This window comes from Capra hircus, chromosome 2 (genome assembly GCF_001704415.2).
Source record: "Capra hircus breed San Clemente chromosome 2, ASM170441v1, whole genome shotgun sequence".
Classification (NCBI taxonomy): Eukaryota; Metazoa; Chordata; class Mammalia; order Artiodactyla; family Bovidae; genus Capra; species Capra hircus.
The window spans coordinates 15903139-15927818 of NC_030809.1; the positions used below are offsets into that span (position 1 = coordinate 15903139).

At 42.5% G+C, this 24680-nt stretch overlaps 1 protein-coding gene across 4 annotated transcripts in view; it reads right to left on the minus strand.

The window, feature by feature from the left end:
- Window positions 1-24680, minus strand: part of DIS3L2 (DIS3 like 3'-5' exoribonuclease 2) — a 358364-nt gene that overhangs the window by 153903 nt on the left and 179781 nt on the right. For all 4 annotated transcript variants that reach the window (XM_018058183.1, XM_018058187.1, XM_018058188.1 and 1 more), the window contains exon 10: window positions 749-828. In XM_018058183.1, coding sequence (XP_017913672.1) covers window positions 749-828 — 80 coding nt within the window. The remainder of the gene's footprint in view (window positions 1-748; window positions 829-24680) is intronic.

The following is a 24680-nucleotide window of genomic DNA, read 5'->3' on the forward strand; positions in this document are numbered from 1 at the left end:
ATATTTAAGCCCCAGGGGCAGGCTGGCGAAAGCCATACCAGAGAATGACTCATGCCACAGCAGTCACCAGACACCCTCTTGCCCACCCCAGAGCAGGGCAGAAAGCAGCTTGAGAAGCTGGAGCAGCACATGGTGGTGGTTGGGGTTGGGGGCGTGAAGAAGCAGATAGCAGGGTTACTCTTCTCATACCTCACACACTTTCCCTTCCCGCTACTGTAGTTTTCAAATCCTACTTTTTCCTGACTATCTCTGTCCCCAAAGAAGGTTCCAAGGGCCACTGATGACTGCCTTCCACAGCCTGTTGGGCAGGTTGAAGACCCTTGCTGAGTGGCACTGGCCCTGAGGGGCTTCCTCAGAGGGGCTGTCCTGCTACCCTGCTGAGCCTGGAATCACCGCTGTGTGTCGTTCAGCTCAGGTGAATAACTCCGTGCTTCTCCCAGGCAGGGCTCAGGGGCTTCTTCTTCTCTACATGCCATGCCCACTCTGGCACTGCCTGCAGGGCCAGGCCTGAAATCAGTTCTTCCGCCCTCCCTGCTGCCCCTTCTGAGGCCTGAGGAGGATCCCTTAAGAGGACATTTCTTATTCCCACCTCTCACCAAAGTCGGCTCGGGAAGAGTCTTGAGGTCATATACTTGTGGAGGCTCAGAGGCAGGGGGCAAGTTCAGGGACAGAGCAAACTTAGTCCTGCACATTACACTGTCTGCCCTGGCTGGCCTACCACCCAGCGTGCACAGAAACCCCATCCTACCATCAGCAAGGGGCTTGCAGGAGAGGGCGTCATCGAGGTCTCGGGCAGTTGACGGGTCAATGGTGAAGATACAGTCTTTTCTAGGAAAGATTGAAGACATAATTAGCAAGGCCACAAATAACTGAAACTTGACCCCACCGGAGTGCAGCTTTAAAGAACAGTTATTTTGCAAATGTATAAATAGTAGGCAAAGTGGGGAGGGACTTCTCTCTTGTCTCTCTGAGAAGGGGATCTTTAGTAAACTGTGAACTAGGGAGGTTAACAAGGCTCTGTACTGACTCTGAGGGCCATTCTCCTCCTCTCTGTAGCCTGGCCCCTCTTTCTCCTTGATCCTGAGAAACAGGTGTGGGCACGTGGAGGTGAGGCAGCCTCTGGGAGTGAGGCTTCCCAAGAAGTCCATCTGAAGAGGGGCAAGTCCCTTCGGTAAATTAACTCTCTGACGGTCCGTCCTTTCTTTGCCTCCCTCTTTCTCGATGGCTGATGGGAACCTGTCCTTCAAGGATTATATGAGCAAGACTTACTGAGCCTTCTCTGGCCTTGCAAAAGCAGGATGTGCCTAAGAATAAATGGCCTGACTCATGACACAGGGATGAGCCCCAAGAGTAGGTTCTGTGAAAAGCTTTGGGCCCATTTAGTTGGCCGTGATGCAATTCTACTTGGAAATGGCCCTAATAACAATTGTATTTTCCTTGAAAATAACTGTATACTTCCCCCAAGCTCATACACTTAAGTACACCCCATGCCTATTTATCACCACAGTATCCCTGTGCACATTTCATTCCAAATCTGTGAAGCCCTTGGATAGTCTCATTTTGCTTTAGAATTTCCCAAGTAACATGCCCCACCTAACCCAGCCATTCCTACCATGTAAATATCTAAGATTTGGGCAGTCCTTAGTTCGCCATACTGCCCGCCCCATCTACTCAGGCACTGGACTGGAGGTTGGGGTGTTTGGCAGAAACCACCCTCCCTTCCCCACAGTCAGGCTATTTGAGTCAGCACTCCCCACTCCCACTGGACTCTCTTCCAGAGGTAATGAGTGTATCCTGATGGGAAGTAATGCATGCCACCTGATGGGAAGTAATGAATGCATCCTGACAGGAAGTAATCAGTGTAACCTTACGGGAAGAGACAACGAGATGAAATTAATCCTGATACCATGGCAATGGGCTCTAAATTGGTGAGGCTCTTGAACTTGATTCATAAGGTAAAGCTGTCTGTTTCTTGTTCCTTTTAGTATCCTCCATAAAAGTCAGCAAACTGCACTGTAAATCCTGAGTACTCAATAAATACTTTTTTAATTGAAACTGAAACGTCCAACTTGGTGGTGGGAAAGTTTTGACCCACCTACAATCACCGTAAGGGCAGCTTAAGAAACTAAAAGAACGTTCCTCTAGTAAAAATCAAAAAGAATATTCTGTTAGCTTGACGAGGGCCACAGTTTACTGGTTTACTTAGAGATTTAACCAGGAAGTTAAGTCTTCTTAAAATCAAATGTCTCTAGGTGCTTTGAGAATTTTATTTCTATGAAAAAAAGATAAGGCTCACTAAAGCATTTCCAGCCTCAAAATGATTCAGCCATATGTGGCAGAATAAAACTTTAAGGCTTCAATTATTAGTTTGTATATGTCTGAGAGGGCCCATACAACCTTTGAGAAAAATCTTAAGACTAGCCCATAAGCACTCAAACCAATGCTCCATTACACTTTTTCAAGAAAATCTGCTCTTAAACCAGAAGGATAAAAGTCTGAATGAAAACAACTCTGAGGAATGGTATTCAGGAAGGACTGCTGGAAGACGTACCATCCAAACAGTATCTTGATCAGGGTTTGGCCAACTACAGCTCTCAGACCAAACTGGGCCTGCCTCCTGTTTCTGAACAGCCTGCAAGCTAAGAATGGTTTTTGTCTTTTTAAATGATTGAAAAAGAAATAAGAAGAAAAACATTATTTCATGACATGTGAAAATTGTATGAAATTCAAATTTCAGCATACAGAAACAAAGCTTTATCAAAACATCATCAAGCTTTTAGAATACGATGGCAGAGTTGAGGTGGGTACTTTTGGCAGGGGCTGTTTACTAAAATGTCTGTCTGACCCTTAGCAGAAAGTGTGCTGATCTTTGTTTCAGATCAAGTCAAAGTGTTAGTCACTCAGTTGTATACAACTCTTTGTGGACACGTGGACTGTCCGATGGACTGTATCCCACCAGGCTTCTCTGTCCATGGGATTTCCCAGGCAAGAATACTGAAATGGGTTGCCATTTCCTTCAGTGTTTCCAAAGTAAGTGTTTTAATTTTTTTTAAAGGTCATATAATTAAATCAGTTTGGTAAATGCTGAGCCAATTTTTTAATTGGAGAACTTCTCAGAGCCTTCAACATGCTGGAATCGCATAATGCTTGCCAGAGTCATTTGATCTTGGTACTTTTTTTGTGGCAGAGAATCTCCCAGATTTGAGGGGTGATAAATGCACCCCTGAGACACCCATCACAGTGGGATCTTGTCATACAAGGCCTCACCACCAAGCCTACCCCATGGGACACCGCAAGAAGTCAACCGAATGGCTGTGCTATTCACTGCAGGGAAGCCGGTGAAGGCCTTGCTCTTGCTCATTCAGTGCCCCTTTCACGGGCACTTACGCAACAAGCTTACGCAGTGCAAAGACTCCCTCTTCTTTTCCTGAGCTGATGGTCTGCCTGTACCTCACACACACGTGTGAATTTTATCCTTTTTAAGTTTCCTTCTTTGCTTTGGCTGCTAGGAAACTCAGAAAAAAACATGTGATCTGTTTCGAGAGAATCTTATTTATAATTTGAACTTTATGAGCTAATCTTTATCCTGGGGGTGCCTACTCTCCTATTCATACATTCCTTTTGCCCTGAAACCTGATATAAAAGTTATTCACTGCATTATATGTGTATCTGCAAGTGGTCTTAAATCATTATTAAAAAAAACAGCATATAAAAACATATGCACATATATTGAGGGGTTACAACATTCGGAATCTTGAGGGGGTGCTGGAAGAAAAGAGACAGGCAGTCTAGGCTACTAAGAGAACTAACTTCTAGAGAGAGTAATAACTCGGAGAGCTCCCAGCCAGCATTTGCACTCTAGCAGTGGACTCCAAGCTTGCTCTCTCACTATGGAAAATTGGGAGAAGCGAGGGAACAGTGAGTGACCCTGACAAACCCCAGTCCTCAGTGCTGAGAGCCAGCGATTTAATCTGTTGTCATCGCCACAATTACGACTCGGCCACGATGTGGTGCAGGAGGGCTCTTCCTGGTTGCGGGCCACAGCGGCTGGGAGCTGCTGGCCTCAGCCCTGGGAGCCCGGCCCTGCAGAGGCGGTGCTCCGTGCAGCTGTTATACTCGGTTAACATGCTTGGGATTGTACTGGCTCCTCTTCTGGAAGCCTTTGGTCTCACAACCTGCAGGGAGCAGCCTGGCCTGCCAGATTTTAGAACCTGTGAGACCAAATATTTAAAGAGTTCCGCAACAATGGTTAGAAAGAAACTAACCCTGACCCACAGAAAATCAAGTGCCAGGTGGGGGAGGGAGAGAACCAGGGCTCCAGTGCATGAGGCTGCAGAAACCCAATCCGGAGCCGGGTTATGTAACCAGCTTCTGAAGGCACGTGACTCAAGGGCTTAGTCAAACTTTTTAAAGTGACAGAAAACCTCGAAGACTGTTTTGCTCAAGGCCATTGGTCCTGGAAAAGAACACATGAAGAATAACTAGAAGCCTTCTGCAATCTCTTAGGACCTGGCCAAGGATCCCAGGAAACAGCAGAAGCATAGAAAGAACCTCTGCTCCTCTGTCACTCACATGCTCTTCCTCTGACCTTAAGTCCTATTCCTCCTCAGGGCACCCATCGCTCTGCCTCCTTGCAGCTGGAAGCAGCTGTCCAGTCTCCACGGCAACACTTACTCACCACGTTGTCACCATTTACCTCCCTGGATCTGGGCCGTGGCCCCTACCACATCACAGAAATTGTTCTCCCCAAGGTCATGGTTGCTGCCAGATTAATCATCTTAGAGCATGAGTCTGGTCAAAAACCTTCATCAATTCCTTACTGAGGAAAAGAGAAATGCAGCTTAGAATTCAAAGCCTTTCATGACACAGCCCCCACGCGTGTATTTCTAATCAGACTGCATACTCCCAAAGCGCACCTTATGTGCCAACCTTTTCTCTACACCTTCTGGTCCCTCACACACTGGTGGTGAAGTTCCTAACATTAGGACATTTATCCCACCAGTCTCCAACGCCTAAGACCTACCTAGCTTTTAAAGGCCTGGCTGCAATGCTCTGCTTTTTTTATCCAGGGAATCTTTGTGGCTCCATAGAGTAGAAGTCACCTCCCCACAGTTGCCCTGCCCAAGCCTGCAGCCGGGCCCGATCCAACAGCATTGACCACTACGCCCGGCATGCTGGGGGTTACTTACGGACGCATGCCTCAGCACTGTGACAAGACTAGGAGCTCCTCAAGGTCTGGCTCTGACACTGACCGACCTGTAGATCTCTTCCAACACACTGAAGGCACACATGTAATGAATAGCTGATGGATAAGTGAATGAAAAAAAATGACCAAAAGGGCTCCCTTGAGCACTTTTCCATTCAGTTTTGCCACTGTGTCTTGGGAAATACATTTAGGATTAGAACTCATGACCTCCTGGCGTCCAACCCTGTGGTCACACCACAGTTGTTATTGTTTCCAAGGGTGTCCTTTTCTGTCTTCATCCCATCTTCTTTTCTCATAAAACAGTGTTTTACAAACTGCGGTTCAGGGACCATTTCCAGACTAACAAAATTTATAGAGGCCCTCCTCTGTCCGTGACTCTGGGTTTGTCTCCTTGCTAGCAAGCAATTCTGGTGAGAAAGATCTGGGTCAATGATGGTGAATGGATGGAAAGGGATGAAAAATATTTCAGAAATAAACTTAAAGGGATAAAGACTATGATTTTTACTCACCTTCTTAGATTAGATGGGACAGCAAGGAGATCAAACCAGTCTATTCTAAAGGAAATCAACTCTGAATATTCATGTCAAGGACTAATGCTGAAACTGAAGCTCCAACACTTTGGCCACCTGATGCCAACAGATGACTCACTGGAAAAGACCCTGATGCTGGGAAAGATTGAAAGTAGGAAGAGAAGGGGACAAAAGAGGATGAGATGGTTAGATGGCATCACTGATTCAATGGACATGAGTTTGAGCAAACTCCAAGAGCTGGTGATGGACAGGGAAGCCTGGTATGTTGTACTCCCTGGGGTCACAAAGTTGGACACAACTCAGTGACTGAAAAATAACAACACAGTTTATATAGAAACCAGAAAATTTTATGTGAATTGGAGCAGGAAAAATAACTAAGGAACTGAAGCACTCCACTATGATAATGCATCTCTATGGAGCATCACGTACAGAATCCAGCCAGATGAGTGCTAGGACGAACCAGTCAAGTCAGATGCTGAATTCATCCGAGCTTCTACTTTACACTGATTTTCCTCCAGAACAGGCCAACTTCTGTCAAAAGCAAAAGGAGCTGGGAGCACCATTCAAACCTAAATCAGCCCCTCTAAGTACAGCGGGGCTGGACCTTTTATTTTTTTCTGATGGCAGCTGCAGATATGTTAATACTCTTTCACTTACGACTACTACCACAACAGATGCTAAAAAGCCGGACACAAATCACAGATTTTTCAGAACAGAAAAAGACTAAGGACTATTTAAAGCAGAAAGAGATCTTGGTCCATCTGTCCCTCCACTCCCCCCAAGTGATGAAATGACACATACGAGGCCATCCTGTTAAGAGTTAGTCGCTCAATCATGTCTGACTCATTGTGATCCCATGAACTGTAGCCTGCCAGACTCCTCTGTCCATGGAATTTTCCAGGCATGAATACTGGAGTGGGTCTATTCTCTTTGCCAGGGGATCTTCCCGACCCAGGAATTGAACCCGGGTCTCCTGCATTGCAGGCAGATTCTTTACTGTCTGAGCCACTAGGGAAGTCCATAAGGCCATAGAGTGAACATAAAGAAAGGGTGCAGTGCTCTGAGCATCTGTTCACCTCTCAGAGGGTTTTAATCTAAGGTCCACAGAAGGTCTACCTCCAGCTTTAGCAAAATCCCGGACCACATGAATGTAGTTGTTAGGTTACTTTCCAAAGGATTGTGATATGACAAGAACTGGGTCAGAAATGACCAAAATGGTCTCCATTGTTATATTTGTTTACTCACCCATTCACTGAACCTCTCGCCATTCTATGCTTCTTTTATACTTCAAAAACCCAACACCCTGGAGCAGATGCGGCTAGCCTGGTACCCTGGGAGCCAGAGGTCACAGCACAGGCCAGGAAAGCCATGGTTTAACCTTAGAGAATCTATGGATTCATGTTGATGTATGGCAGAAACCTACACAATATTGTAAAGCAATTTTCTGCCAATTAACAATAAAGAAAACAAATTTTTAAAACATTTAAGAAGATGTTAAAACCTTAGAGAAGATGTTAAAATTAACTTTCTCCTCAATTTTCACTTTGAAAAATGTGAAACTTTCAGGAAAGTTTAAAGAATAGTAAAATTAACATCCATATACCTCTCATTAAGACTTATCAAATGTCAACACTTTGACATATTTCTTTTATCTTTCTCTTCCCTCTGTCCCTCTTTTCATATGCTTAGCTTTTCTTAAACATTTGAACTATTTTAAATTATGTAGTAGAGATCAGGAAACTTTACCCCTTTATCCTTCTGCATGTGTCTTCTAAGAATAAAGGCATTCTTCTGCAGAACCACAATACTACTATCACAGTTAAGATGAAATGTACTTCCCTATATACAATCTACAGATCATATTTAAATGTCTTCAGTTCTCTCACAGAGGCTCTTTAGCTTTTTGTATTCCTCCTGCCTTGGGCTCTAATCAAGGTTTACATAGTGTTTGGTAGTCATGTCTCTTTAGTTTGTTTAGTGTATATGAATCCCTCTTTTTTTTTTTTCTATAAATATAACACTGCCTTTTTTTTTTTAAGAGTCCAGGCCAGTTGTTTTGTAGAATGTCTCATGTTCTAGATTTATCAGCTTGTTTTCTTATGGAAGGAGGAAGAGAGGAAAGGACAGAAATAAATAAAATGTGGCAAAACTAATCTCTAAATTTCCAAGAAATAGAAAGTTAGGTTTTAAGTCTTGACTAGATTCAGGGGGAACGTCTGCCATGAACCCTTCACAGGTGACGGCATGCTTTGTACTACATTTCTTCAGAAGGTACAAGCTGTCAGGGTGCCAGGTTTGATCTGCTAAGGTGCTAAGACCAGATCATTCTGGCTCCCTTTTACTCTTTATTAATTAATAACTAATCTGTGGGATAAAATTTTTAGATCATGTGAATATCAAGTTCGGAAACAACTTTTCATGGCTTCCCTGGTGGCTCAGTGGTAAAGAATCCACCTACCAAACCGCAGGAGACGTGGGTTCAATCCCTGCGTGGGTAAGATCCCGTGGAGAAGGGAATGGTAACCCATTCCAGTATTCTTGCCTGGAGAATTCCACGGACAGAGGAGCCTGGTAGGTGAGAGTCCATGGGGTCGCAAAAGAGTCAGACATGACTTAGCAACTAGACCACAAAAACAACAATTAGAGAAAGGTTCAAATAACCTTTTAGCCAGTGATTTTAGCTTCCACTGATGAATTCTGCCTGAATCAATCATAGCTTTGCAAGCTAAAAAATGGTACTTTAACCTTCTGTATTATTAGCAGACACTCTTCTGCCAAGAGCTTTTCCTGCTCTGCTCCCTACTTTTTTGTTTGTTGCTGGTTTCTCTTTGAGTATTATTATAGGTACACTGACTTTAAAAAAATGATATGAAGTATAATCCATTACCATTACTATTCTTTCTAATACTCAAATTGTCCCAAACTAGGCTGGTGGAGAAGGCAATGGCACCCCACTCTAGTACTCTTGCCTGGAAAATCCCATGGACAGAGGAGCCTGGTAGGCTGCAGTCCATGAGGTCGCTGAGAGTCAGACACGACTGAGCGACTTCTCATTGACTTTTCACTTTATGCACTGGAGAAGGAAATGGCAACCCACTCCAGTGTTCTTGCCTGGAGAATCCCAGAGACGGGGGAGCCTGGTGGGTTGCTTTCTGTGGGGTCACACAGAGTCGGACACGACTGAAGCAACTTAGCAGCAGCAGCAGCAGCAGCAGGCTGGTGGAAGCCCTTCCAGTGATCTCTACGTGCTTGTGCTGTGTCTCCTTAAGTCTTCCAGCACTTCTATGCTTTATGGAACAGTAAATATTTCAGGCTCACCTTATACATTTCCTGCCCCGGACTAATAATCAGCATGTCGCTAAGGAGCCCAAATTTCTTTCAGTGGTATTTAGAAACCAGGATAGGGTCCTAGAGATTGCTATGCTCATTATTACTTGGCCCTTTTAAAGAGCAGAATTAGAAAATACTGAGTTAAGTCATGTGAAATTGCTGATATTTGACTACTTATGACCTAAAACTGGTACAAACCTAGTATACTAGGTAAAACCTAGTATATGGCAAAACCTAGTATACTATTTCAGTCATATTGATACCTGACTGTACTCTAGTACTACAGAGTTCCTCCTCATCTTCTCCCATTCCATATTTACATTTTTATTCTCCCACTGAGAACCTCAGCTCCCCAGAGCTTCCATATTCAAAACAGTTTCAGAATTCCAATCCCAATATCTACCAGAAACAAAGTATCTGTTAAGATTTCTTTGGAGTTTTATCCTTAGAATATAGGCAGGAAAGAGGTCAAAAGCACAATGCCCAAAAGTTAATTTTTTCTCCGTGTGGTGATGCCATACATTTTATAAACATCAGGACCATTTATTATTGTCTTATGTCAGCTTTAGATATTTTGCTTTTGTTATTGTTCAGTTGCTAAGTTGTGTCCGACTTTCTTGTACTAAATGGTTGATACCTATGTATAGTTGCAGCTCTTTTCATAAATTTTCACTTATTTTGTGTCAAGAACAAATTGAAGTTGTAGGAACCAGTAGAATGTCAATGTGAAGCTATCAGAGGTTAACAGAAAGAAGGCCAGAATTCCTCCATTCATTGTTTATGGGCATTTACTACTCTAGGTGTCTGGGACACATTTGAGAACAAAGAAACTTACCCATTTACATTCTAGTGGGGGAGGGGGCTGCAGAAAATAAACAGTATTGTAATTAAGTGTTCAGTTCAGTCCAGTCGCTCAGTTGTTTCCAACTCTTTGCTACCCCATGAACAGCAGCACGCCAGGCCTCCCTGTCCATCACCAGCTCCCGGAGTTTACCCAAACTCATGTCCATTGAGTCGGTGATGCCATCTAACCATCTCATCCTCTGTCGTCCCCTTCTCCTCCTGCCTTCAATCTTTCCCAACATCAGGGTAAAGAATCTTACCCATTTACATTCTAGTGGGAGAGGGGACGGCAGAAAATAAAACAGTATTGTAATTAAGTGTGATGGAGGTTAAAAAAAAAAAAAAGAACATTAGAACAGAATAAGGAGGGCTGGAAGTACTGATAACAAATATAAATAGGATAGTCAGCACAGGCTTCAAAAGAGATGGTAACATTTCAAGATGACTTGAAGGAGGTGAGGAGTAAGCCACAGACTTTTTATGCAAGAAAGACTTGGGCAAAAGAAAGAGCTAATGCAAAAGCCTGGAAGCCACCAATTAGTTTATCTGAAAGCCCTGACCTACTGGGCACAATTCAACCAAAACAGTTGATGTGTAGATCAGGAATGCCTTGTCCTCTTCGCTCTTTCACTTCCTGTCCAAGTCTAAAACCCAGGCTTGCAGGTGTTCAGAACGCAGCTCTGCACAGCTAAGGGAGCAATGAGAACAGCCCAGTTCCACTGGGTCCAGAAAGTCTTTCTACCAGAAAGTCTTTCTACCAGAAATGCTCACTGAACATCTCACTCTCTCCTTTGACCTCTGGTAGAAGAACTTTCTTATAACCCAGATTTAAAATATCACATTGGGGTTACTTTAAAACAGAGTGGAAGAACAGTGATTGATACATAATAAGTTTTAAAATCAGACAAAATGAAGTAACAGTAAGCTTAAAGGAAATGCTCTCATAGGGGGATCAAATATCTAAACCCCTAAATATAAGATTAAGAGTTTAGGCATGAAAAGTTCTCCTATGTGTAATATGTATCTGAGGTCTTCAGCTCAAGACACAGGAAATCTCGCTCTCATTAAAAATGCTTTTTCCTCCCCCTACCTCACCTAGAAATCATCTCGTGAGAGGTGACTTTTCACTCTCTTTTTATGGATGGGAAACTGAGGCTCAGAGAGATAAAGTAACTTGCTAACATCATAGAACTACGAACTTTAACTTACTGGAAGAAGAATTCAAAAGAGAAGGTGTTAAAAGAAGTTAATTAGACCAAGAAGTCTGATTTCAAATGGAAGCTGAAATCTCTTCTAGTCTCCCTTAGTTCCATAGTTTAACTTAAGATTTAAACAGCCCAGAAGCATTTTGGTGGAACCAATAATTACTCCAAATTTCTTTGAGAAACGTTTCTCTATGGTTGATTAAATTGACAATGACTTCACTTTTAGGTACCAAATCTAAACGTGACAACTTTTTACCCTCAGCCTTAAAATCCATATACAGAGTTCTGACATCAAGTTATTATTCAAAATGAATACCCTTTAGTATGCCAGAGAAAGTCAAGTTCTAAGTATACAAAAGCAGGAAAAAGTAGCCAAAGAGGAACATAGAGTATACCACTTTAAAATACTACTCTTTTTAATTTGGCTTTGCAATTTCCAGAAAAGCCATAGTTAATATATTTAAATAAAACAGAAAATGTAAACCAAATTTTAATATGACTTTATTAGCAACTTAAGCACAATGGTAAAGGCCAGTATTGGACAGATTTAAATTCTAGTGGACAGAATTAAGAATAGTCACAAAGTCAAGGAATTAACTATGTCTAGACATCTCTCCTAGATTTCTATTTGAGGAACAGTCATCCTTTGAATTCCCAAGCCAGGAATTCAGAACCTGCTGTTGAAAGGATCATCATCCTTAATTCTCAATCCATTTATCAGGCTAAAATGCAAATGTAAGTGGTGAATACATTTCCACAGCACTGGAGCTCCAAAGAGCCTTCTCAGGGAGCATGCTGAGCTAACTGGGGAAGGGTTAAGCCACCCCTATTTTTCAGATCTGAAAACAGTTGTTCTGATATGAGAAGAATCATTACAATGGTGCCAGCTCCCTTCTATAAAAGCTATACACATTTTCTGCACAACTGTATGATTGTTATGGCAACCATAAAAATGGAACTATCATTCTTCAAATTACACACTACCCATACTGGATTACCTACATAGTCGGCTCTTCCGCATCACCCAGAATTTCTTTTCAGAAAGCGCTATGTCTGTCCTATAGATGTTTAGGAGCAAGATAAAGTGGTCTCTTTCAAAGGGAGAGTCCACAACAATGAATCTTTCAAAGGCCTAGTTCTTCAAGAATTCTAGGACTTCCCTGTCAAGCCTTTTAATCTCATGGTCACTGGGAGGCCTAGAAATATTTCCCCTGGGAGGCAGGGGAACTGCCTGGAAAATGTATTCCCCTAAATGACTGATTTTATTATAAGCATGAATAAGAGCACCACGAATGAGCCTTATTAGACCTCGATCAGTTCTGCAAAGTACAGAGAACATTTACTAGAGTCTCAGTTCAGGAAAAGTGAGAGATTTAAGAAAACACATAAGCATTTTAATTAAATTTACTGTAGAAAATAATAATAACATGAATATAGCAAACTAAAATGTCAAAATTTCAGCTGTATTTCATGATGATCAGGGACTCTTTTTAAAAATCACTTTGGCCAACGTAAGTAGGATTTTGTAATTTTTAACAGAAATGAGTAATGGGGAAAGCAAACTCTAGTCTTGTCTTTTAAATATTACTTTTAGGTCAAAATTCTCTTTCATTGTTCACAGAACTGATTCCATCGCTAAAAAAAAAAAGCAGCCTGGTAATAACTTTCGGGCTGATTTTAACATAGAATACTTAGATTTTGGATGAAAATGTGTTCAAAATACCATTTGCTCCATAGAGTTTCCAAATAAGGCACTGAAATTTATCTAGATTTCCTTTCCCCCAAAACACCACCACCACCCACAAATTCTCCAGGCAAGTCAAGCTCTAATAACAGCACCTCTAGTTACAGTAGGTACTCCCTCAGCCACAGGGTGCAGTGAACCATGTAATGTTCCCTTTTCCATTCCCACTCCAACTTCAAGACAGGAGGAGCCCTGAAGTAATCCCCAATGACCTCATCCACAGCCTACACTTCTTCCTGCACTTTCAGGGTTCAAGTTATCCAGCATAATTCCTCTATCTCAGCCCAATCCCCATCTTTTAGCCTTTATGACATTTTGAACTGACCACGGATTCATAATCCCACCCTCACATCCTACTGAAACAGCTCCCCAGCTGAACTCCAGTCTCCTTCCTCTCTTGCTTTCCTGCCTTTCAGATCCTTTAGCATTTGACTACCAGGATGAAGTTCCTAAAACACACCATTAGATTACTCCTTTCTCATAATGTATGCTTTCTCAAAAATCTGCACTGGCTTCTAGCAATCCTGACATTACAGTCCTCAGTTTGGCATTACATATCCTCCATGATCTGGCTTTAAACTATTTTTCCCCCCTTACGTAAGATGACCTATCTTCATTAACTTAGTGCCTTAGTAAGCCAGTTCTACCAAGCATCCTGAATTAATGACTTGCGTAGATCCATCATTTCTTTTTCTAGATTTTATTACCTCTGGTAGAAAGGACTATCTCTTTCTATTACATACTTTTCAGTTCTAACAATACCTAGAGTTCAATTCAGTCACTCAGTTGTGTCTGACTCTTTTGTGACCCCATGGACTGCAGCACGCCAGGCCTCCCTGTCCATCACCAACTCCTGGAGTTTACTCAAACTTGTGTCCATTGAGTCGGGCATGCCATCCAACCATCTCATCCTCTGTCGTCCCCTTCTCCTCCCGCCTTCAATCTTTCCCAGCATCAGGGTCTTTTCTAAGGAGTCAGTTCTTCGTATCAGGTGGCCAAAGTATTGGAGTTTCAGCTTCAGCATCAGTCCTTCCAATGAATATTCAGGACTGATTTCCTTTAGGACTGACTGGTTGGATCTAGAACCTAGAGTTCAGGGTCTTGCAAATAGTAAAGATAATCAATATTTACTGAATTGAATCTTTAATTGGGCTCCTTCAGCTCTAACCACAGGAAAAAAGGCTGGAGCTGTGGTAAAGCTAATACCCCCTTGACTGGAAGTACCATCTATCTGTGAGAGTGGAATCCACTTCAGGTGATACCTAGGGACCTCTAGCTCTGGCCTGAGAATACAACCCTAGACATTTTTCTAGGTTTAGAACCCAAGTCCTTTGCCAAGTCCAAGGCAATGCATCTTAATGCTCACCAGAAAGAAGGAAGGGGCAGTATTTTATCAAGCATAATGTATGCTAGACCTGGGCTAAGCATTATACGTGTTATTATATTTAATCCCTGCCATGACCTCATAAGAAATATAGTAACTGCACATTCCTTTTAACTTGTACAGAAAGAAAGGCTCAGAGAATTTAAGTAACTTGCCCAAGAACACATACCTAGTAAGTGGCAGAGGGATAACGCTAGCCAAATCTGTCTCTGAAACCTACATTCTAGTATTTCACTCCTGTGCTATCAGGGCCATTAACATGTTCAAACTCCTGGGACAGAAAAGTAACCAGTGGCACCACAGCATAAAGGGAGGAGGAAACAAGAGCTGTGGTGGACTGCTTTGTTAACTGGCTTGACACTCCCTCTCCCAAACCAACATGTAACCCAAAGCAGGACAAAACTTAATTCTCACCCTTGAATTTGGAATCAGGACAGGGAGAGTGAGAGAAAGAGGAAGGTATGTGAGGGGGGAAGAGGAAGAGAGAAACAAGGCTCCTTCTGGGTGGCTGCGGTAGCTCTTAGCAGCAGCCATCCCCCTGAGGGGCAGGAAGCAAGAGAGGCTGGTGTGAGTTAGGGGAAGCCAGGGTGTAGAGGGCGTGAGGGGCGGAGGTGAAGCAAGAAGCCTTTCTGGATTTCCTGCCTCACTGCAGTCCCTGGTTCCCTGCCCTTGAATTCTGGGAGTCACCACAGGATCCTTAAAACAAATTCCCCTTTCTGCTGAAGTGAGCTCCAGTGGTTTCTGTTATTTGGGACCAAAAGTCTTAATTAATGCAACAGCTGTGGAAAGTTTCCTAGAATGGCTAACTCTGTGTGGCTTTCCCCAAGGCTTTCTCGTTAGCAAGCCATGACAGGTTACAGCTGATGCTTCCACGCTGCCCACTCCTGGGAGCACCAGGTGCTGGGAAGCAGAGGGAGGGCATGGCAGGGTATCAGCTGAGTTACTCTTGTGGGAGGAGGGGCGTGCCACACTGTATAGCATAGGGATCTAGTTCCAACCAGGGATCCAACCCGTGCCCCCTGCAGTGGAAGCCCAGAGTCTTAACTGCTGGACCACCCGGGAAGTCCCTCAAGTTTCTATTTCAAAAACAAATTAATTTTTAGGATTGCTTCTGTAATTAGAGTTACACAAAGTACAATGCTATGACATCTTTTTTGGCCAGTAGAGATTTGAAGGAGGCTCTAACTTCTCCTTTCTCAATATGGGGAGGGGAAGCATGTGGTGTTTGTTTGTTTGTTTTGATTTGATGTTTTCCTCAATTTTTTTTAATGTTTTATCAAGGGTATGAGTTTTAATGTGGAGACATACGGAGATGGTGGTAAGAGGCTCCTAGACTGCAGAACTGAATTCAAGTCCAAGCTTTGCCCCTCTCAGCCATGTGACCTTGGGCAAGTGACTACACTCACCTGAGCCACAGTTTCTTCATCTGTCGAATAGGGGTGATTATTGGATAAAAAGTTCATTTGGGTTTTTCTGTACCATCCCAAACTAACTTTTTGGCCAATCCAATATTTTCACAGGGTTGTTTTAATGATTAAACAGGGTAATGCTTAAGTATAAAATAATTATACCTATCAAAAAGCACAAAGGATACAGTCAATAAATTATATTTTGGTATATGTGTGTTTGGGCTTCCCCAGTCGCTCAGATGGTAAAGAATCTGCCTGCAATTCAGGAGAGCCAGGTTCGATCCCTGGTTTGGGAAGATCCCCTGGAGAAGGGAATGGCAACCCACTCCAGTATTCTTGTCTGGAAAAGTCCATGGACAGAGGAGCCTGGAGGGCTACAGTCCATGGGGTGGCACGACTGAAGCGACGTAGCACATACGTATATTTGCCACATTAACAACAAGGCTAAATGAAAACTTCAAACTTTCCCATGTGATAATTTTCCTTATCCTGGATATTTCTGGCAGAACTTAACAGAGATGATCTATTACTAGGAAACGGGTCTTTCTCTTGTGTCCTTGGTGTGCATCAAGGCCCAAGGCAGAGACAACAGGAAAGGGACACCCAATGAGCACCTCCTACGCGCCCAGCACCGCATCAGGTCTGACCAACAGTTAAGATCATGCGAGAGATTTAATATTTTCAAAGTAACTCTATTTCAAAAAGAAATGATTAAATATGGCTATAGAAGAGGATAATTGAACACACATTTAAAGCATTATTATGCTTGTGGGAACACTCCTATCCTAGGAATTCTAATTACATCTGTAAGACCACAGGAGAACTGTTTAAACAATCACAATTTGAAACTCTGGATTCTCCCACATACAAACTTTGGTATAATTCCACTAGGTCACCTCTCAGGCAAAAAGAATACAAGGCAACTTTACATTTGCATACTCTGAGTGAATATATGTAACAAATATGAGTAAATATATGCAAAAAAACTATCACACATGTAACAGGACCTCTATGCACATCAGTGTCTTCCTCTGAAACCTACAGAGACTTCACTCCCTTGCTCACATCATGCCACAACTGCTCAAGAGGTTTTTGGAGCTCTGTAAGAACTACTTTCTAGGCCAATTCACAAGCTTCACAAGAAAATCAGTTTTACTACTTTATAATTATACTTTTTTTTTTTTTGAAGTCGTATTATCCAGCCTGATCACCCACCTGATTTACCACTCTTGGCTCCAAACTGACTTGGCTGTTTCCAAAATTCAAATGCTCTCAAAAGATGAAGATTTGCCATTGTTGAAAATGTGCCTTAGGCTCTGAAGGCAATTTCCGAAGAGGAGTCCAAAAATGTGTATGGCTCCTTACCCGCTGCCTGCCAGCAGGCTCAAACCCTCCTCATTCTCACAAACATCTTCAGGATCCTGCTTCTGTCAGGCTCCCCATCACAGCCTCTGGCGTGGCAAAGCTCTTTGAAAAGCATGTGTGTATTTAGCGTCCCATTTTTTCATGTCCCTTCCACTCTTTCGGCTCTGGTGATACCACTGAAACAACTCATGAGATAGTCCAAAGACAAAGAAAAGGGCTTGATAGATGAATGTAATGACTTCTGTCCCAGAGCCCAGGGCAGCTCACCCTTGCCACCTCCTGTGCCTTCTCTTTAACTCTTCTAACATCCTCCTTTCTGTAGCCTGCTCCTCACCTTTTCCTTTTTTTTTTATTTTTTATTTTTACTTTATTTTACTTTACAATACTGTATAGGTTTTGCCCTACACTGACATGAATCCACCACGGGTGTACATGAGTTCCCAAACATGAACCCCCCTCCCACCCCATATCATCTCTCTGGATCATCCGCGTGCACCAGCCCCAAGCATCCTGTATCCTGCATCGGACATAGACTGGCGATTCGTTTCTTACATGATAGTATACATGTTTCAATGCCATTCTCCCAAATCATCCCACCCTCTCCCTCTCCCTCAGAGTCCAAAAGTCCACTCTACACATCTGTGTCTCTTTTGCTGTCTCGCATACAGGGTCATCATTACCATCTTTCTAAATTTCATATATATGTGTTAGTATACTGTATTGGTGTTTTTCTTTCTGGCTTACTTCACTCTGTATAATTGGCTCCAGTTTCATCCATCTCATTAGAACTGATTCAAATGTATTCTTTTTAATGGCTAATACTCCATTGTGTATATGTACCACAGCTTTCTTATCCATTCATCTGCTGATGGACATCTAGGTTGTTTTCATGTCCTGGCTATTATAAACAGTGCTGCGATGAACATTGGGATACATGTGTCTCTTTCTATTCTGGTTTCCCTGGTGTGTATGCCCAGCAGTGGGATTGCTGGGTCATAAGGCAGTTCTATTTGCAATTTTTTAAGTAATCTCCACACTGTTCTCCATAGTGGCTGTACTAGTTTGCATTCCCACCAATAGTGTAAGAAGGTTCCCTTTTCTCCACACCCTCCCCAGCATTTATTGCTTGCAGACTTTTGGATCGCAGCCATTCTGACTGGTATGAAGTGGTACCTCATTGTGGTCTTGATTTGCATTTCTCTAATAATGAGTGAAAGAAGCTTCCACCCTTTAAATGTTGGAGCTCTTCACAGTCCATCACTGGCCCTCTTTCCCTTTTCCGATTATAGGCTTACTAGGTATATTCATTTACTTTGTGGCTTTAACTACTATTTCACGTACCTGAGTAGGTATCTGCAGCCCAGACTCCTTTCATGAGTGCCAGGTTTTTCTTTCTGTCTCTTGGACATCTCCTATTGATTATCCTAGACACTTAATACCCAAATTTTACTCATTTTCCTCCATCCAAACTTTTTGTTCTTGCCCTCTAACTCACACCCTCAGATTTCCGTGAACTTAACCTACGCCTAAGGTTACTGACATACAGACATATTCTCCTACTGAAAGGTCTTCTCAGAGGATGTCAGTGACAGTGTTAATTACCTTTTCCTCTTCCTTTTTAAATAATAATAAGACAAAAGCCTGTGGAAATTCTATTCATCCCTCATGATCAAGTTCAAAGATTATCTGGCTTTAAAGTTTCCTCATGCAAAATTAATTACTTTCTCATTTGTGTTCACCTGGTGCCCCTTTAAAAAATTTTAAACTTTTATTTTAACATAATCATTGATTAATACACAATGTAAGAAATAATAGAGAGATGCTGTCTTCCTGTTGGGGCTTCTGAGGTGGCTCAGTGTTAAAGAATCTGCCTGCCAATGCAAGAGATGCAAGAGATGTGGGTTCGATGCCTGGGTCGGGAAGATCTCCTGGATGAGGAAATGGCACCTGGCTCCAGTATTCTTGCCTGTAGAGGAAAATTACATGGACAGAGGAGCCTGGCAGGCTACAATCCATGGGGTTGCAAAGAGTCGGACACACATCTTCCTTTTATGTGACTTCCAATGGTAAATCTTATAAAATTATAGTACAATACCAAAATCAGGATGTTGACGTTGAGACAGTGCACTGATCTTATTTAGATAACCCATTGGTACCTGTATTCATGAAGTCCTCAACAATTTCATCATACGCGGAGGTTCATGTAAGCACCACCTCAGTCAAGATAAAGAATGCTATCTTATCTCAAGGATGCTTCAAGTTGTCTGTTAATAATAATCATACCTAACTCCCACCTGTCTGCACGCCTCAGTCCCTGACAACTACAAACCTATTCTCCATTTTCAAAATGTGTCTTTCCTAAAAAGTGACATCAACAGAATCACACAGCTATAAACCTTGCAAACTGGCTTTTTTTAAAAACTCAGCTTATTTCCTGAAGATTCATGCAATTGTTGTGTATATCAACAGTCCATTCCTTTCTGTTGCTGAACCATTCCATGATGTGGATGTACCACAGCTCGTCTAACCATTCACCCATGGAAGGAAACCTGGGTTGTTTCCAGTCTGGGGATACTACAACTAAAGATGCTATGAAAACCTGTGCGTAAGTTTTTGTGTGAACCATAAGTTTTCATTTTTCTGGGATAAATGCCTAGGAATGCAATTACCAGGCTATATGGTGGTTGCATTTAGCTTTTTGAGAAACTGCAAAAAGTTTTTCCAGAGTGGCTGTGCCATTTTACATTTCTACTAGCAGTGTGGGAATGAATCACTTTCTCTGCTTGGAACTTCTCACAGACTTTGGTTTTTACTTTTACTTTAGCCATTCTGATAGGTAAGTACTGGTATTTTCATTGTAGAGTTAATTTGCATTTTCTAGTGGCCAATGACGGAGAAGGCAATGGCACCCCACTCCAGTACTCTTGCCTGGAAATCCCATGGATGGAGGAGCCTGGTAGGCTGCAGTCCATGGGGTTGCTAAGGGTCGGACACAACTGAGCGACTTCACTTTCACTTTTCACTTTCCTGCATTGGAGAAGGAAATGGCAACCCACTCCAGTGTTCTTGCCTGGAGAATCCCAGGGACGGAGGAGCCTGGTGGGCTGCCGTCTATGGGGTCGCACAGAGTTGGACACGACTTAAGTGACTTAGCAGCAGCAGTAGTGGCTAATGATATTCAACTTAAAAAATATTTATTATTATTTATTCATTCATTTGGCTGCACCAGGTCATAGCTGGAGCACTCAGCTTCTTTGATCTTCACTGCAGTAGGGAGATCTTTAGTTGCAGCATGCAAACTCTCAGTTGTGGCACGTGGAATCTAGTTCCCTGCCCAGGGACTGAACTCAGGCACCCTGCATTGGCAGCATGGAGTCTTAGCCACTGGACCAAAGTCAGGGAAGTTCTTAAACATTTTTTTGTTTATGCATTTGCCATAAGCAGCATGTGTCTTCTGCCAATTTTCTAACTGGATTGCTTTTATACTGTTGAGTTTTAAGGGTTCTCTACATATCATAGATACTATTCCTTTGTTGGATATGCAGTTTGCAAATATTTTCTCCCAGTCTAGCTTGTCTTTTCATCTTCTTAACAGAGTCTTTCACAGAAAAACAAAAACTCTGAATGTCATTGAGAACCAATTTATCAATCTTTCCTGACATGGACTGTGCTTTTTGTGTCAAGTCTAAGAACTCTTTTGAAGTGTGCAAGCATGTGTGTTCAGTTGTGTCTGATTCTTTGCAACCCCAAGTACTGAAACCTGCCAGGCTCCTTTGTCCATGAGATTTCCCAGGGAAGAGTACAGAAGTGGGTTGCCATCTCCTTCTCCAGGGGATCTTCCTGCACCAGGGATCTCCTGCATTGGCAGGTGGATTCTTTTACTACCAAGCCACCAGGGAAGTGGCAAAGTAGAAGCCATCCCTTTACTAACCTTCTATCATGCAAGTATTCTATACACTTATCTGTGAGTTTTATAGTTTATAATGAAGTCCATTTTCAGTTAATTTTTGCCTAAAGCATGAGGTTTAGGTCAAGGATTATTCACTTGTATATACATGCTCAATTTCTCCAACAAACATCATTTGCTGGAAGGCTATCTTTCCTCCATTGAACTGCTTCTGATCCTCTGTCAAAAATTAATTGGGCATATTTGTGTGGAAGTAATCCTGAGCTTTCTATTCTGTTTCAGATATCAATGTGCCTATCGCCCATAGGTTTTTTGTAGCTGATTTTTAATCAAGCTAAGAATGTTCTTTTCTTTGTCTAGTTTGCTGAGAGCTTTTGGTATGAATGTGTGTTGAATTTTTTCTAAATGCCTTTTCTGTCATATTGATGGGATCTTACAGTTTCACATTTTTGTTTATTCTGTTGACATGACAGATTACATGTATTGATTTTTAACCATGGGTTTTAAAGTTTTTATTTATTTATATTTTTTTGGCTGCACTGGGTCTTCATTGCTGCCCAAACTTTTCTCGAGTTGTGGCATGCAGGCTTCTCATTGCTGTGAACACGAGCTCTAGAACAGAGGTTTCAGCAGTTGCAGTAAGAGGGCTCAGTAGCTGTGGTTCGTGGGTTCTAGAGCACACGCTCAATAGTTGAGGTACATAGGTTTAGCTGCTCCGTGGCACATGGGATCCTCCCAGACCAGGGATTGAACCCATGTCTCCTGCATTGACAGGCAGATTCTTTACCACTGAGCCACCAGGGAAGCCCTTAATAATTAATTTTATTGAGATATAATTCACACCCCATAAAATTCACTCTTTAAAATATACAATTCAAGCTTTGTACAGCTGTAGTACTGTACAAAGTACTGTACCAGTGAGGTTTAGTCAAGGCATAATTACTGCTAATTGGAAAGAAATCACATGGACACTTCAGAGTTACATAATCATTTCCCTTACCTACCCTCATAATATTTTCATCACCCAAAACAGAAGCTCCATGCCCGTTAGCACTTACTCCACACCTCCCCTTCCCTGCAGCCCCTAGCCACCACTATGTGACTTTCTTATCTGTAGTACACCATGTGACCTTTTATGTCTGGTTCCTTTAGCTTGGTGTTATGTCTTCAGGTTTCCTCCATGTTGCAGCATGTATCTGTACTTCATTTCTTTTTGCGGCCAAAAAATATTCCAATGAATGAATGCACCACATAGTGTTAACCTGTTTACAGCTGACAGGCATTTAGGTTGTTTCCATCTTTTGGCTATTAAGGAGATGCTGTTATGAACATCCATCCACATTTAAGTTTTTGGGTGGATATGTTTCTAATTCTTTAACAGTCAAATTGATAGCTTATTACCTCTATGTTTAACCCTTTGAGGAACTGCCAAACAGTTTTCCAAAGTGGCTACATCATTTTGCATTCACACCAGCAATCTGTGAGGATTTCAATTTCTCTGCACCCTCATTAACATCTGTTATCTGCATTTTTGACCACAGCTATCCTAGTTAACCTGTTTTTTTCCTGTGATCACTTTTCCTTTGTCTGACCAAAGGTGACAAAGATTTGCTCTTACACACATCTGGTGTCAGAAGCAAAGCAACGCTGCGTGCAAGTACCGAGAGCAGAAGACACACGGAGGAATGCGCTTTTCCTTAAAGGGCATGCAAAGTTTACTGAGTCTGCAGGCTTGTCTTTGGCCAAATTTGGGAAGTTATCAACCATTATTAGCTGGGTATAAGCCTAGTTCCCCACTAAGCCCCACTGCCATCAGGAATAGGAAAAGCTAAAGTCTGGTGTACACTACTTTGTCACTATAATTTGGGGGCAGAAGCTCAAATCCCTGTTGACACAAGGAGAGGGTAGCAGGTAAGGGCTAAATATCCCTCTCTCACCACATTGTTTATGCTGGCAGAAGGCAGAGGCTCAGCTTGCCCTGAGCTCCACTGACACCAGGCAAGGATGTTATGGTGAGTGGCCCTGACCAATAGTCTCTTTGCTGCCAGGCAGGAATGGAGGCTCATCTCATCACTGGAAGCTGCTGATAGCGCTCTCAGGGGACAGTGGGAAAATGCTTCCTTTTACTGGACAGCAGACAGGTCAGCTCCACTCTCGGTTCTGTCAGTTCTACCCATGTCGGGGAAACAGAATAGTCTGCTTCCACTGGATGGGAACAGGTGAGCTCCCTGCTTGGCCCCAGTGACACTATCACAGTTAGGGAATTGGAGCATGCCTGCTTCCACTTAGGAGGGGAAGGAAGAACGGCTGCATGCTTAGTTTCACTGACACCACTCTGGGAGGGGAATTAGAGCACCGCCAACCACTTCTCCTGGGCAGGGGAGGGAAGATTAGGCCCCTGCTCAGATCCGCAGACATCTCCCTAAGCAGAAATCAGCATCACCTGCAATGTGGCAGGCAGAATAAAGTCCCTGCATGGCTCCACAGACATCACCAAGTGGGGCGGAGGGAGGGAGCAATTGGAGCACTGCGGCATGATTTCATGAGATACGATGGGGCGGGGTGTAGACTTAACACTGTGCCCAGGCCCACAGAAACCACGGTGTGTGTGTGTGTGTCTTTTCCACTGGCATTTGGTTGGAGTATGGTGAGCACTGCTAAAAAGCTTTTCTGTTTTAGACCACCCTTTTCTTTGTCTTTTGGCTAGAACAGAAAGGTTTCTCTTGGAGATGGCTTTTCCTGTGCTTTTTGGCCATTCCAGGTTGGCAATCTCCACAGTACCCTATTTAGGATATGTAGGAGACAATAAGAAAACCGGGGGATCACTGGCATGCTGGCCCTCGAGTCCTGAGACCCCCTAGGCAATCCACCTTCTCTTCCCCTCCTTTCAGAATCTTCCTATACGTGTTTGTTGTGTTATGTCCCATGTTTATAGCTGTTAACACAAAGAGCCAGGAAGAATGCGTTTACTCCATCTTTGTCAGAAATAGAAGTTGTGCCTTATTTTATTACAGTAATTTTAACACTTTACTCTTTAGTGTTAAAATCAGATAGGAAAACATCTTAACAACTTCTTTTTTAAATGCACTGGACTGTGTTTTATCTATATTTTTGCCAAGGAATATCAAAAAGAAATAGGAATGATTCCTACTCTTGCTTAAAAACACATTCAGTTCAGTTCTGAATACATTAACACATTCTGCAAACTTCTATATAAAACTCTTTTTGTCTTTTTCTCCCTTATCTTATACATATATATATACATATATGGTTTATTATATACCAATTAGTTTCTAGAAACAGAAAGGCAAGTAACATCTAATCCTTGTTCTTGAGGACACTGCTCTCCATCAGAAAGAGAGAGCTGTACACAGGTAAATTAGAAATATAGTATGGCAAGTGTTATAACATAGGTATGAACAAATGGTCAAGGGAAAGAAGAATGGGGCATGACTAATACTTTCAGAGTGAGATGTTGAAAGATTCACAGTAGTGAAGATGGGTCCTGAAAAATGGATGAAATGCAGTACAGGGCAAGGGCAAGATACAGAACTACCGCGGAGTTAAATGTTTGGGGAAAGATGACGGGTTAAGTACAGAACAAGATACTGCATAGAAAGCTAAGAAATTTATCCCCCTCTTTTCCTATTATCAGTAAAATTGTTAATTTCACTCCACTGATATAGATGTCAAGCTGTCCAACATTTCTAAATGTTAAGAATGATTTGCCCATACAATCATTTACTTCTCATGGCCC